The 13,214-nt window shown below is 35.3% G+C and overlaps 1 protein-coding gene across 2 annotated transcripts in view; it reads left to right on the top strand.

The window, feature by feature from the left end:
- The window catches only part of NUF2 (NUF2 component of NDC80 kinetochore complex), a 33,608-nt gene that overhangs the window by 8,893 nt on the left and 11,501 nt on the right, over positions 1 to 13,214 (top strand). For both annotated transcript variants that reach the window (XM_069479120.1, XM_069479121.1), the window contains exons 6-9: positions 6,582 to 6,679; positions 7,942 to 8,015; positions 9,275 to 9,371; positions 10,227 to 10,289. In XM_069479120.1, the coding sequence (XP_069335221.1) occupies positions 6,582 to 6,679; positions 7,942 to 8,015; positions 9,275 to 9,371; positions 10,227 to 10,289 (332 nt within the window). The remainder of the gene's footprint in view (positions 1 to 6,581; positions 6,680 to 7,941; positions 8,016 to 9,274; positions 9,372 to 10,226; positions 10,290 to 13,214) is intronic.

Here is a 13,214-nt window from a genome sequence, read left to right as displayed (position 1 = left end):
TATGATATGTTATATTTTTAAAATACTGTTGGATTTGATTTGGTAATATTTTGTTAAGTGTTTCTGTGTGTATTTTCATGATAGATATTGGTCTGTAGTTTTCTTTTCTTGTAATGTGATTGCAGTGACTGATTTGGGTATCTTTTTCTAATCTAAGGTTGCTAAGATTTACTCCTGTATTTTGCTTCAGGAGTATTACAGTTTTAGCTTCTTTTATTGTTTAGTGTTTGAATTTTTATATATGGTATGAGGTTTTTTCTTTTTGCTATGGATATCAAATTATTCTAGCACCTCCTGTTGAGAAGATTATCTCTTCCCCACTGAATTGCCTTGGCACTTTTTGTCAAAAATCAATTGACCAACCATTACACGCCTATTAGAATGCCAAAAATCCAAAACAATGACAATACCAAATGCTGATGAGGATGTGGAGCAACAGGAACTCTGATTGTTTGCTGGTGGGAATACCGAACGGGACAGCCACTTTGCGTGACAGTTTGTCAGCTTCTTACAAAACTGAACATGCTCTTACCATGCAGTCTAACAATCGTATTCCTCAGTGTTTACCCAGCCCCTTATTTATGTTCACACAAAAACATGCACACAGATGTTTAGAGCATCTTTATTCTCAATTACCAAAACTTGGAAGCAACCAAGATGTCCTTCAGTAGGTAAATGAATAAACAAACTGTGATACATCCAGACAATGGAATGTTACTCAGCGCTAAAAGGAAATTAGCAATCAAGCCACGAAAAGACACAGAGAAATCTTAAATGCATATTACTAAGTGAAAGAAGCCAGTCTGAAAAGGCTGTATAGCTACGTGATGTCCTGGAAAAGGCAAAACTGTGGAGACAGTGGAAAGATCAGTTGTTGGCAGGGATTAGGGGTGAAGGAGGGGTGTATAGGCAGGGCACAGAGGATTTTTAGGTCAGTGAAACTACTCTAATGGTAGATACGTGTCCCTATGCATCTGTCCACACTCATAGAATGTACAACAGCAGAAGTGAACCCTAAAGTAAACTATGCATTTGGGGTGATAATGATGTGTCAGTGCCAATTCATCAATTGTAGCAAATGTGCCACTTGGGTGGGGGATGCTGATGGTGAAGCTGTACTTGTGTGGGGACATGGGCCACATGGGAACTGTCTACTTCTGTACGAGTTTGCTGGGAACCTAAAACTGCTCTAAAAAATAAAGCGTATTAAAAAATCAACTGGTCATATATATGTATGAGTCTATTTCTGGGCTCACTCTTATACTCCGTTGATCTATATGTCTGTCTTCATGCCAAGCACACTACAACTGTGATAGCTTTTGCTTTAAAGTAAGTCTTGAAATTACACAGTGTTAGTCTTTCAACTTTGTTCATCTTTTTCAAAATTGTTTGACTATTCTGGTCTTTTGCATTTTCATATGCAATTTAGTATTTTTAGCTTGACACTTTCTATGCCTCCTCATCAATAAAAGCTAATTGACTGGCTTTAATTTGAATGTATAGATTATTTTGGGGATACTTGACAATTTAATCCCTTTGGGTCTTCTGTATGCATGTTATATCTCTGCATTTTTTAGATTGTATTTAATTTCTCACAAAAACCGTCTATATATTTCAGAGTGTAGGTGTTGTATGATAAATTTTGTTAAATTTATCCCTAAATATTTAGATTTTTAGTGATTCTGTAAATGTTTTTTTAAATTTAAATTTTCTGATTATTGGTCATTGTTGGCGTAGAGAAATATAATTGATTTTTATATATTGACCTTGTTAAAATTACTTTTTCTAGTAAATTTTTTTTAGATTCCTTTAGGATTTTCTATATTGACAATCATATTGTTTGAGAACAAAGACAGTTTTACTTCTTTCCAATCTAGATGCCTTTTATTTCTTGCATTCTACGCTGGCTAGGACTTCTAGTATAATGCTGAGTAATTACCTTACTCATGATCTTAAGGGGAAAGCATTTTGTCTTTCATATGAAGTGTTAGTTGTAGGACTGGATTTTATTAGATGCTCATTATCAAGGTGAGCAACTTTTATTTTTGCTGAGAGTTTTTAATATGAAGGCTATTAAATTTTGAAATACCTTTTTTGCATCTAGTGAAATAATCATGGGGTTCCACTTCCTAGTCTAGTGAATTACATTATTTGATTTTTGAATATCAAACCAACCTTGCATACAGAATGGGCCCCATTTGGTTATGATATGTTATATTTTTAAAATACTGTTGGATTTGATTTGGTAATATTTTGTTAAGTGTTTCTGTGTGTATTTTCATGATAGATATTGGTCTGTAGTTTTCTTTTCTTGTAATGTGATTGCAGTGACTGATTTGGGTATCAGGGTAGTGCCAGCCTTCTAGAATGAATTTGGAAAAACTCCCTCTCCCATTTTCAGGAGTTTTATAAAATTTGTATTATTCCTTAAATATTTGGTAGAATTCATCAATGACTCCATTCTGGAACTGGAATTTTCTCAGTAGGGTAAATTAGGAATTCAATTTCTTCAATAGATAAAAAGCTAATCTGGTTATTTATTGTCAAATCTGAATGAGCTTCGGTCTTTTGCCCTTTTTTAGGGAATTTATCCATATCAGTTAAGTTGGCAAATTTATTAAAAAATTTTATGAAAGTTCATAAAATTACCATATTTTTTTCCTCCACCTGTAGCAGGAACACCTATATTATTTTATTTTATTTTTGCCAGTAAATGCCATCACGTCCAGTTCTTATGTATCATTTTAATATCATTGAGGTCAGTAATGATGTCCCCTTTCTCATTTCTGATGTTAATAATTTGTTTCTTTACTCTTTTTTGTCCCCCCTGACTAGTCTGGCTGTCAGTTTATCACTTTTGTTGATCTTTTCAAAGAACCAGCTTTTGGTTCCATTGATTCTTTTCTGTCTTATATTTCTGTTTTTTATTTTACTGAATTCCGTGCTTATTGTTTTTCTTTTTTCTTATGCTTACTTTGGATTTCATTTGCTCTTTTTTCTCTTTTTCTAGTTTTTTTTTTTTTCTTTTTTATGGTGGAAGCCATTAATTTGAAACCTTTCTTCTTTCCTAATACAGGTGTTTAGTGCTACAAATTTTCCTCTGGCCTTATTTTAGCTACATCCCACAAATCTTGATATGTTGTATTTTTATTTTCATTCAGTTCAAAATATTTTCAAATTTACTTTTCTCATGTATGTGTTATTTATCAGTGTGTGTCTACTCCAAATATTTGGGGATTTTCCAGTAATTTTTCTGTTATTGATTTGTAATTTATTTCTTTTGTGATCAGAGAATATACTTTGTATTATTTGAATCAATTTAAATTTATTTAGACTTAGTCTATGGCCCAGAATATGATGTGTATTTGTGTACTATGGTAGTTGTAATAAACTGGCACAAACTCGGTAGCTTAAGATGACACACATTTATTCTCTTATAGTTCCAGTGGTCAGAAGTTCAGAATTGGTTTCCTTGGACCAAAACCAAAGTGTTACCAGGGTTGTAATAATCCCTTAGGGGAGTCCAAGGGGTGATCTGTTTCCCTGCCTCTTCCAGCTTCAAGATCTGTATTCCTTCCATTCCTTGGCTCATGGTTCCTTCATATCTTCAAGGCCAGCAGTGTAGCATCTTTAAATCTTTCTCTGCTTTTGTGGTCACATTGCTTTCTACTGTATATCTGTAGTGAAATCTCTCTGCTTTCCTCTTATAAGGACATTTGTGATTGTATTTAGAGCCTGCCCAGATAATCCAGGATAATCTCTCTATCTTAAAATCATTAACTTAATTATACTGTAATGCTACTTTGCCAATAAGATAACAGGCACAGGTTCCAAGGACTAGGATCTGGATATCTTTGGGTGCCATTATTCAGCCTGCCACATGGTCTATCTTGGTAAATGTTCCATGTGCACTGGGAGAGTATGTATTCTGTTGTCGATGGGTGGAGTGTTCTAAACATGTTAATTTCATCTAGTTAATAGTGTTCAAGCCTTCTGGATCCTTACAGATGTTCTGCTAATTGTTCTATTGAACAATTGATGGAGAAGTGTCAATTGTTCTATAGGAAATCTTCAGCTATGATGGTGGGTTTGTCTGTTTTGCCTGTTCTTTTTATTTTGTTTCATAGACCTTGAAGCTTTAGTTGTAAAGGTATACACATTTAGAATTACTGTATCCTCTTGAAGACATATTCTTTGTTCTGAAATATGCTTTGTTTGATATTAATATAGCTATTCCAGATTTCTTTTGATTTGTATTGTCATGATATATCAACCTTTTAACCTAACTGTGTCTTTATTTGAAGTAGATAGACACTTAGAGACAGCGTATAGTTGGGTCTTGCTTTTTTAATTCAACCTCACTATCTCTGTCTTTTAATTGGAGTGTTTGGACCACTTAGATTAAATGTTGTTATTGATATGATTAGGTTTAAATCCACCTTTATGCTATTTGTTTTCTCTTTGCTGTTCTTTATTTCTGTTTTCCACATTTCCTGCCTTATTTTGGTACTGGAATATATTTTATTTTATATAGTAAAATATATGAGAAAGATATATTCTGTCTTATCTCTATTATTGGCTTATCAGCTATACCTCTTTTTTTTTTTTAATGGTATTTGCACCAGGGTTAATATATATCTTTAACATACCATTATCTATCTTCAAGTATGTTATACCTTACAATATACTTTTATTTTCCCCGCTCCTGGCCTTTGTGCTATTGTGCCATAACCTTTCCAGCTATAGATACCGTGAACACCTTGATGCATTGTTATTAGGTTTGCTTCAGTTATTAATTAATCTTTTAAAGGGATTTTTTTAATGGGTAAAAATATCTTTTATATTAACTCACATTCTGTTAAGTGCATCCAAATTCCTATCTGATGAATTTGCTTGCACCTGAAGAATTTTGTTAACATTTCTTGTGGTGCTGGTAAAAAGACTTTATTTTGCCATCATTTGAAAGGTATTTTTCCTAAATTCTCTGTGGTTACGGAGGGTCAAGCTTTCAATTCAAAGCTGGTTGAATTTGTGGCTGCAGAACCTGCAGATGTGGATTGCCAAGTGCACTACGTCATTTTACATCATTTTAAGCACGCACGGATTTTGGTATCCGAGAGAAGTCCTGGAACCAGTGCGCTGCGGATACCCAGCGATGACTGTACAGAATGCTGAGTTGTTGGTTTTTCAGTGCTTTAGAGATGCTGCTCCAGCCTGTCTTCTGGCTTGCTTTATTTCTGAGAAGTCTGCTGTTCTCATCTTTGTTCCTCTCAATGTCATTTGCTTTTGTTTTGTTTTCCTCCCTCTGGCTACTCTAAGATTTTCTCTTTATCACTAGTTTTCAGCAGTTTGATGATAATGTGCCTTTTGAGGGATTTTCTGATATTTTTTTTCCCTTGTTTTTATTTTTCTGTTTTGGGTTTTCCCCCCCTGCTTAGGTTTGCTCACTTCTTTAGATATGTTTTTAGTTTATATGAAATGGAAACTATTCAGCTAGCCTGTAAAAGTTTTTTTCTACCCTTCCATTCTGTGGGACTCCAATTTCACATTTATGCTGATTGATATTGTTCCTGAGTTCAGAGCTATTTTATTCATTTTTTTCTCTTTGGCTTTCATTTAAGATAACTTCTATCCTCTGTCTTTAATTTCACGAGTCCTTTCATTTCTGGGTCTAATCTGATATCAATCCCATCAGTGTACTTTTTATTTCAGATTATTTTATCTTTCAATTCTAAAAGTTTCATTCAGGTCTTTAAAAAAAGAAACTTCCTTTTTCTCTTCATAATGTTGATGATTTTTCTCTACCTTTATATATTTGTAAAGGCTGTTTTCACATCCTTATCTACTAAACCTATCATCTGTGTTATTTTTTGGGGTATGCTTTTCATTGATTGATTTTTTTTTTAAATTATGAATCATTTTACCCTGCTTCTTTTCATGCCTGGTCATTTTTTTTGGGTGCCAGACATTGTAAATTTTACATTGTTGGGTGCTGGATTTTAACTCCTTTAAATATTTCTGGTTATTTTCTTGGCATTCATATTGGTGTACCAGTTAGTATTCCAGTGAAAACTTGAGGGGACTCCTATACAGGCTCCCAGAATTCTTTCTCTTTGCAGTTCTTCTTCTCAAATGCTCAGGCCCATAAATCCTAGTTGCGTTGGCCTCTCCAAACTCTAAATTCTGTATTTTTGACTCAGAAAGACCCCCTCACTTTTGTTTGTGTTCTCCCTCTTTGGGGCATCGCCTGAAAACTCTCCAAGTCATGGACTGGTCCATTAATAGGGTTCACCTCCTTTTTTTCTCTTGAAGATTGCTGTCCTGTGTTGCCTGTGTTGTCCAGTGTCTCAAGTTTGTTGCTTTGTATATTTTTGTCAGTTTTTCTAGTTGGTAATACAGAACAGTAAATCTGATCTCTTATTTCTTCATGGCCAAAGTGGTTTGTCTTTTCCTGAACTTTGTTATGGCCTGTACAGTTTTAGTTTATTATGAGCAGAGTATATGGTGGGAGAGGATGGATTTTCATTTTTATATGACATTGGTTCAAAGATTTATTTAAAGAGTCTCACTTTCTATTTTAGAAGCAAAACGGACAAGTCGATTTTTAAGTGGCATTATCAACTTTATTCACTTCAGAGAAGCGTGCCGTGAGACATATATGGAATTTCTTTGGCAATATGTAAGATTTAAATATGTTTTTGGGTCACAGATCAGTAACAACATTTATAAGAACTATTAATCTGTTTTGAAATGTTTGTCACAGATATCAAATTGTATGGCCATTAGAATCAAATTTATTTTTATGTATATATAAAATTGTAGATTTTAGTTACTGGAAAGCATTTCTCAGAATGAGATTTTCTTTGATATTTGGTAACATTGGTTTTTTTTTTTTTTTTTTTTTTTTTTTAAATCTTGTAGCTGAGGCTTCTTTTCCTATATTAGCAAATGTTAGGGAAGAGAATATTGATAGGTTTGTGGTTTTTTTCTTTGCAGTTTGCATAGCTACTGTAGTGTTTTTTAAATAATTGAGATATTTGAGATTTATATTTGCCTTTTAAATAAGGGCCTAATTGAACTGTTTGTGGTAGTGTTTATCGTGCCTGTCCAGCATTGCACTGTAAGATTCAGTCCAAGGCAATCACGTTAACAGAGACAAACTCATTTTCCTTTCTTCAACAATTTACAGAATTTAGGAAGATGATGGGTATCTGTGTGATTTGTTCCCGTTTGTTCTCAGTTTTGGGACACCACACTCTTGGAAAAGCACCGGAGCAACACCCGGCAGTTAGACCGTAAGCTCCAGCCACGTGGAGCTAAAAGGCAAATACTTGTTTGCACACATCATGCTGTGCTTGTATCTACTAAACGTCACATGCTCTTCAGAGCTTGCACATGTGTGTGCCAACTCACACACACACACACGTGCACACCCAATTTTGCTTGGCTAATTATTCCTGTATTTTTTTAAGATACAGTTCAGACATCTATTACCTCTATGTAGCCCTCTGTGACCCTCCTCCCCAGCCATTACCCAAGTTGGGTTGGATGTCACTCTTCATCAGTCCCACTGTATTCAAGATAACAAGCCGTTTTGTAGGTTTTCATTGATGTATCTGATCTTCAAGGAGACTGAGCTACTTAAGTTTAGGAACTATAAGTTAGTCTTGGGAATTCCCAGTATCTGGTATGGTGCCTGACTATGGTGAGACACCTTAGTCAGGTGTCAGACACCTTACTCAACATTTGTGTTAAGTAAAGAACTTCCTAATACATCTGTCATGAATGCCTAACTGCCTTAAATTTCTTATTTCTGATGGCAAAAATTGTAGAGTGAGTAAATATTTTGTAGTCTGTGCGTGTAGACTTTTTTGAAAACAGAAATCATTGGTTACGTTGACAATCAGATTTAATATGAGATTACTAAAATTGCTTTAATAGAAATCCTCTGCGGACAAAGTGCAGCAGTTAAATGTCGCCCACCAGGAGGCATTAATGAAACTGGAGAGACTTGAGTAAGTGGGACATTTACAGATAAAGTAAATGCAAAGTGAATCGTAAGTAATGTTTTACAGCCCTACTGTCCACCTTGTCTCTTTTGTCTTCCTGAATAGATTAGTTAAGCTTGCCTTTTATACATAAAGAAAACCCGATTTTCTTCTAACTCTTAATACATTCTTTGGCTTCTTTCTTGTTAGTGTGTTAGCCTGACTTGTTTAAAGTCATTAACTTACTCTTCCAAATTATATCTGGATTATTTGTCTTATGTAGATGAGCAATAACTGTCTGAACTCTGTTTCTCCAGACCAGTTAATTTTGTTAAAATTTTTAACTCCTACAACAGTTTTTTGTTTGTTTTGTTTTTGACTCAGGTTATATAGGGGAAAGAATGACTTGAAAGTTAAGATTTCTTTGCCTTCCTCATATATATGTAGAGAGAGAGAAGGAATTTTGTTTGTTTGTTTGTTTTTTCTAATTTGTTGATGTCTTTGAGGTTATTTGTTTCAGGTGAGGGCTTTTCTAACACGCCCCTAGTAACAGTTGACTATAAGCAGCAGAAAGCTGAAAAGACTGGGGACAGGAGGCAGATAGAACATGGTAAAAGACATCACAGATTAAGTCAAAAGTGACAAACTAGGACAGAATAATTGCAACATACTCCACAAAGCATTACTAACTTCTGATAACAAAATCCAGGTAACATTCCTAATCTACAAAGCACTCCTACAAACTGATAGGAAAAAAGATAACAGAAGAATGGGCAAAGGCTATTCACAGAGAGTTCACAGCAGAATAAAAACAGATGGCTAATACCTCAGAGAGGCAAAAACTAACGTAGAGCACATCCGCATGGAAGAGGCTCCAGCACATGTGAGTGCTCTTAGGAAGGCCTGGTGGCAGAAGGACAGATGACTCGGGACTAGGAGAGGGCAGGGGACGGGAGCTGCACGGAGGTGGCGATGTTAGCGTTAAACAGGAAGAGGAAGACCATGTTCACTTCACTGGGAGAGAAGTTTGAAAGGGCAGGTATGTACGGGGTTGAATGCATAGATTTGAAGGTAGAAAATTGAAGGAGCTCATCTGATTTTTATTTTCTCTCTGTAGCAGAGGCCAGATCATCTATTTTAAATGGCTGTCATATGAAAGGATGTAATTCAGAAACACGAAAGCAGATGGTTTCTTCATCTAAGTTATTCGAGGGCAGGATTTTATTTTAGCCTTTCAAAGTTAAGGACTCGATAAATGTTATTTTAATCTATTTTGCTGTGTTTAGCTCTGTTCCAGTTGAAGAGCAAGAAGAGTTCAAGCAACTTTCAGATGCTATTCAGGAGCTGCAGCAATCTCTGAATCAAGACTTTCATCAGAAAACGGTATCTCTTGGGAGACATTTTAGAAAAGTTTTTCTTTTTTTAGATGTGCTGGGGCATGTAGAGGCGGTGAGAGCACATTGCTTTCAGTTACTAAAGAAACAGAATATATTGCTGTGCCCCTGAGAACCCTGGTGGTTTGTTTATGTTGCCAAAGTTATGTGCTGTCTTGTTGAATAAAGTTTTTGAGAGTCTTTTATGTCTAATTCTGTTTCCAAACCACGCACGCTGGCACCCCAGACACTGCAGCAAACCCTGCGGGGAGCATGGAAATATTGCATATTTTCAAGGGAAACTCTACAATACTCAGCATCTGTCATATACTTCCTGAATTCAAGGTAGTTCACAGTTTCAGCGTTAGAGAACTTTTCTTTTCCTATCTTTGTGAAGCTGGGGTTTTGGCATTTGCTATGGTAAAAAGCAAGTACCATGTGACCATGATCGTGGCGCAGGAAATAAGAATGTCCACTTCCAATCTGAGATGTACACCCCAGGGCATGGGAATCTATGCAATGCCCAACAGGTACACACATCTAGTTAGGGAGTAATTTTGGTTATTTAAGAATGAAGTAAAACTATTTTTTTATTTCAGCTTGTGTGTATTATTTTTTCAGAGGGCTACAGCATTGTTAGCACATAAATACTTACGCAGTTATTTGGTCTTAATTACATAGTAAAGGAACTCCTAGATATTTCTTTTGGCCTGAGGGCATCATGAACAAAGAAAGTTTTAAGAATATCTGGTCTAATCCATTTAACGCCTCTTTTTTCTTACCTTTATTTTATGAGAAAGCAGTGAGCAGCTAAATTTAAATCTGTTCTGAGTCATTATAAAACATTTATTTGCTTTTTCCCTAGATAGTGCTGCAAGAGGGAAATTCTCAAAAGAAGTCAAACATTTCAGAGAAAACCAAGCGTTTGGTAAGTAAGCATCTTTTTTAAAACTGGCATTTAAAATTTGAATATGTTGTGTGAAGGAGTATTTTAGCTGTGTGTTATTATAGTCAAATGTTTCTCCCTTTTTCCCTCAAAACGAGACTAACTTAACTTTTTTCAACCTAAATATAATACATTATTATTGTTTTAGAAGACTCAAGACACCAGAAATGTATAAAGTAAAAATCACTGGAAAGCAGCTTAGCACATAGTATGACATATATCATAGATATTTGCTATGCAAATGTAAATACATGTGTGTAATTTTACATAGATGATATTACACTCAACATATCTCAAACCTGCTTTTTTCCCTACTTAACAATATAGTACAAATAATTATCGTGAGTTTCACACAGATTCTCATTATATTAATGCTTTCATCTGGTTGTGCGTTCCATGTATGTGCTGTAATGTCGAGCCTGTTAGTCCCCCATGGACAGACTTCCATATTGCTTCTAAATTTTTTTGCTATTAAAGATAAATATATGTATGTGTGTGCTATTGCATACATATGTATATATGTACATTTCTGCATGAAGCTGCTTTTTATCTTATAAATTTCTTAATTTAGGATTTCTGGATCATGGAAATACACATTTAATATTGACTCATATTTCCAAACAGACTTCTAGAAAGATACTAATTTATATTCCTACCAATAGAATATGGGATTGTCTGTTTCCTTATACCTTTTCCAAAATTGGATGTTTTTAGTTTGGTTTATTTTTTTTTTTTAACATTTTTGTCACTCTTATAGGGAGAAGAAAAATGTCATTTTAAATTGATTTCTTTATTTCTAGTGATTTTGACCATCTTAAGTAATTTCTTGTTATTTCTTATTTTGTAAATTACTTGTTTGTGTACCTTGCTTATTTTATTTATTTTTAAGGAAACTCCATGAATTAGGGATATTAGCTTTCTATTTATCTTTCAAAATCATAATTTTTTTCTATTTGAAGGTTTACATTTTTATATAGTAAAATGTATAGTTAGAGCCTTAATGGTTTTTGGCTTTAATTCTATATATAGAAAAGCCTGCCCCATTCATCATATTATTTTTTAATATTGTATTTTCTATCATTCTTTTTATTGGCAAATGTTTTCATTTGAGCAGTACTTACTATGGCTCAGTTTTATTATTCATTTCTTTCTGTCCCATTTAAATCTAGATTAAAACAAAATCACTTTGTACTTATAATATCAAGTTTAGGCTTTTTATAAAGGGAAGAAAAGTGATGAAAGTTAATATTATGTAAGGAAAATGATCTCTAATTTTGTAGAGTATTAAAAGAGTAGATAGTATGGTGGTTTGTGGTACTCTAAGAATAAAATAACAAAATATACAGAAATAACAGAAATGCACTATTTTAAACATTTCGTTTTGACGTCTGAGTTAGCTGATCACTAAGATAAGAACTTTTCTTTCTTCGGTGACTTACGCCTGTAATCCCAGCACTCTGGGAGGCCGAGGTGGGAGGATCACTCGAGGTCAGGAGTTTGAGACCAGCCTGAGCAAGAGCGAGACCCTGTCTCTACTAAAAAATAGAAAGAAATTAACTGGACAACTAAAAATATATAGAAAAAATTAGCCGGGCATGGTGGCGCATGCCTGTAGTCCCAGCTACTCAGGAGACTGAGGCAGGAGGATCGCTTGAGCCCAGGAGTTTGAGGTTGCAGTGAGCTAGGCTGACACCACGGCACTCTAGCCCGGGCAACAGAGTGAGACTCTGTCTCAAAAAAAAAAAAAAAAGAACTTTTCTTTTTTAAAGTTAAAAATATTTAGCTCAATTACATAAGCCATGCAATAATACATTTCTGTTATAAGTTACTCAAATGACTCTGTGTGTGTGTATGAGAGAGAGAGAAGGGTGGGGGTCAAATATGAAGGGCCTTCTCTGAGCCCTTTTATCTTGAGGTGAGACCCTTCCTTTTCTTTCTCCATGACATTGCTTGCATATATACAGATGCATGTAGTCACGTGTCACTGTTTTGTTGTTTTGTTTTTATAGAAATGTATAATACAGTTCTTTCGCTTAATATTTTTGGGGAATCTTCCATGTCAGTACATAGATAGAGTCATAAGGTGTTCCGAAACAACGTAAATATAATTTATCAACAACCAACAGCAAATATTTGGGAAGGAAATGCATGTGAATTTTTTTTTTTTAATAATTTTAGACTGCAGCAAAGTTTTAAAAGCTTTGATTCCTTGAATGGTTGCACTCATTTTTGAAATTCAGGAGAAAGGGCTGGGCAGGGCAGCTCACACCTGTAATCTCAGCACTTTGGGAGGCCCAGGCGGGAGGATTGTTTGAGCCCAGGAGTTTGAGGCTGCAGTGAGCTATGATGACACCACTGCACTCTAGCCCAGGCAACAGAGTGAGACCCTGTCTCAAAACAAAACAAAACAAAATTTTCAGGAGAAAGGAGTTTGTTTTGATTCCACAAGCATGTATTGAGCATGTGCTATTACTTTGTTTGGGTATTGGAAGAACAAAGATGACTTCATGACTCTAATTTGATCAGTCAATTATGAAACATATATTAAATACGTAATTGTAGTATAGAGTTGCACGTGTAATAATTGCACTGTTTATGGAAGAAAAGTAGAGGAAATGGGAGCAGGATTTTCAAGGATCAATAGAAATTCAGCAGGCAGACAGGAGTGGGGTGATGATATTCTAGAAGGACCGTGCTGATCTAGGAAAGATCACGAGGACTTGTCCAAGCGTGAGGCCGGCATTGTTAGGTTGTGGGGTGCAGCAGGAAACAAGTGGGCGCTGAGCTGGGGAAGGAGAGCACGAGGCACGTACTGAAGGGCCTTGAACGTCAGGGTCAGGAGCTGATCTCTGGCCTGTGGATGAACACGAGCAATTGAACAGGCAAGCGAGGTGGTCGGGATTTAAT

Source organism: Eulemur rufifrons, chromosome 8 (genome assembly GCF_041146395.1).
Source record: "Eulemur rufifrons isolate Redbay chromosome 8, OSU_ERuf_1, whole genome shotgun sequence".
Taxonomy (NCBI): Eukaryota; Metazoa; Chordata; class Mammalia; order Primates; family Lemuridae; genus Eulemur; species Eulemur rufifrons.
This window is presented reverse-complemented; position numbering and strand designations above follow the sequence as displayed.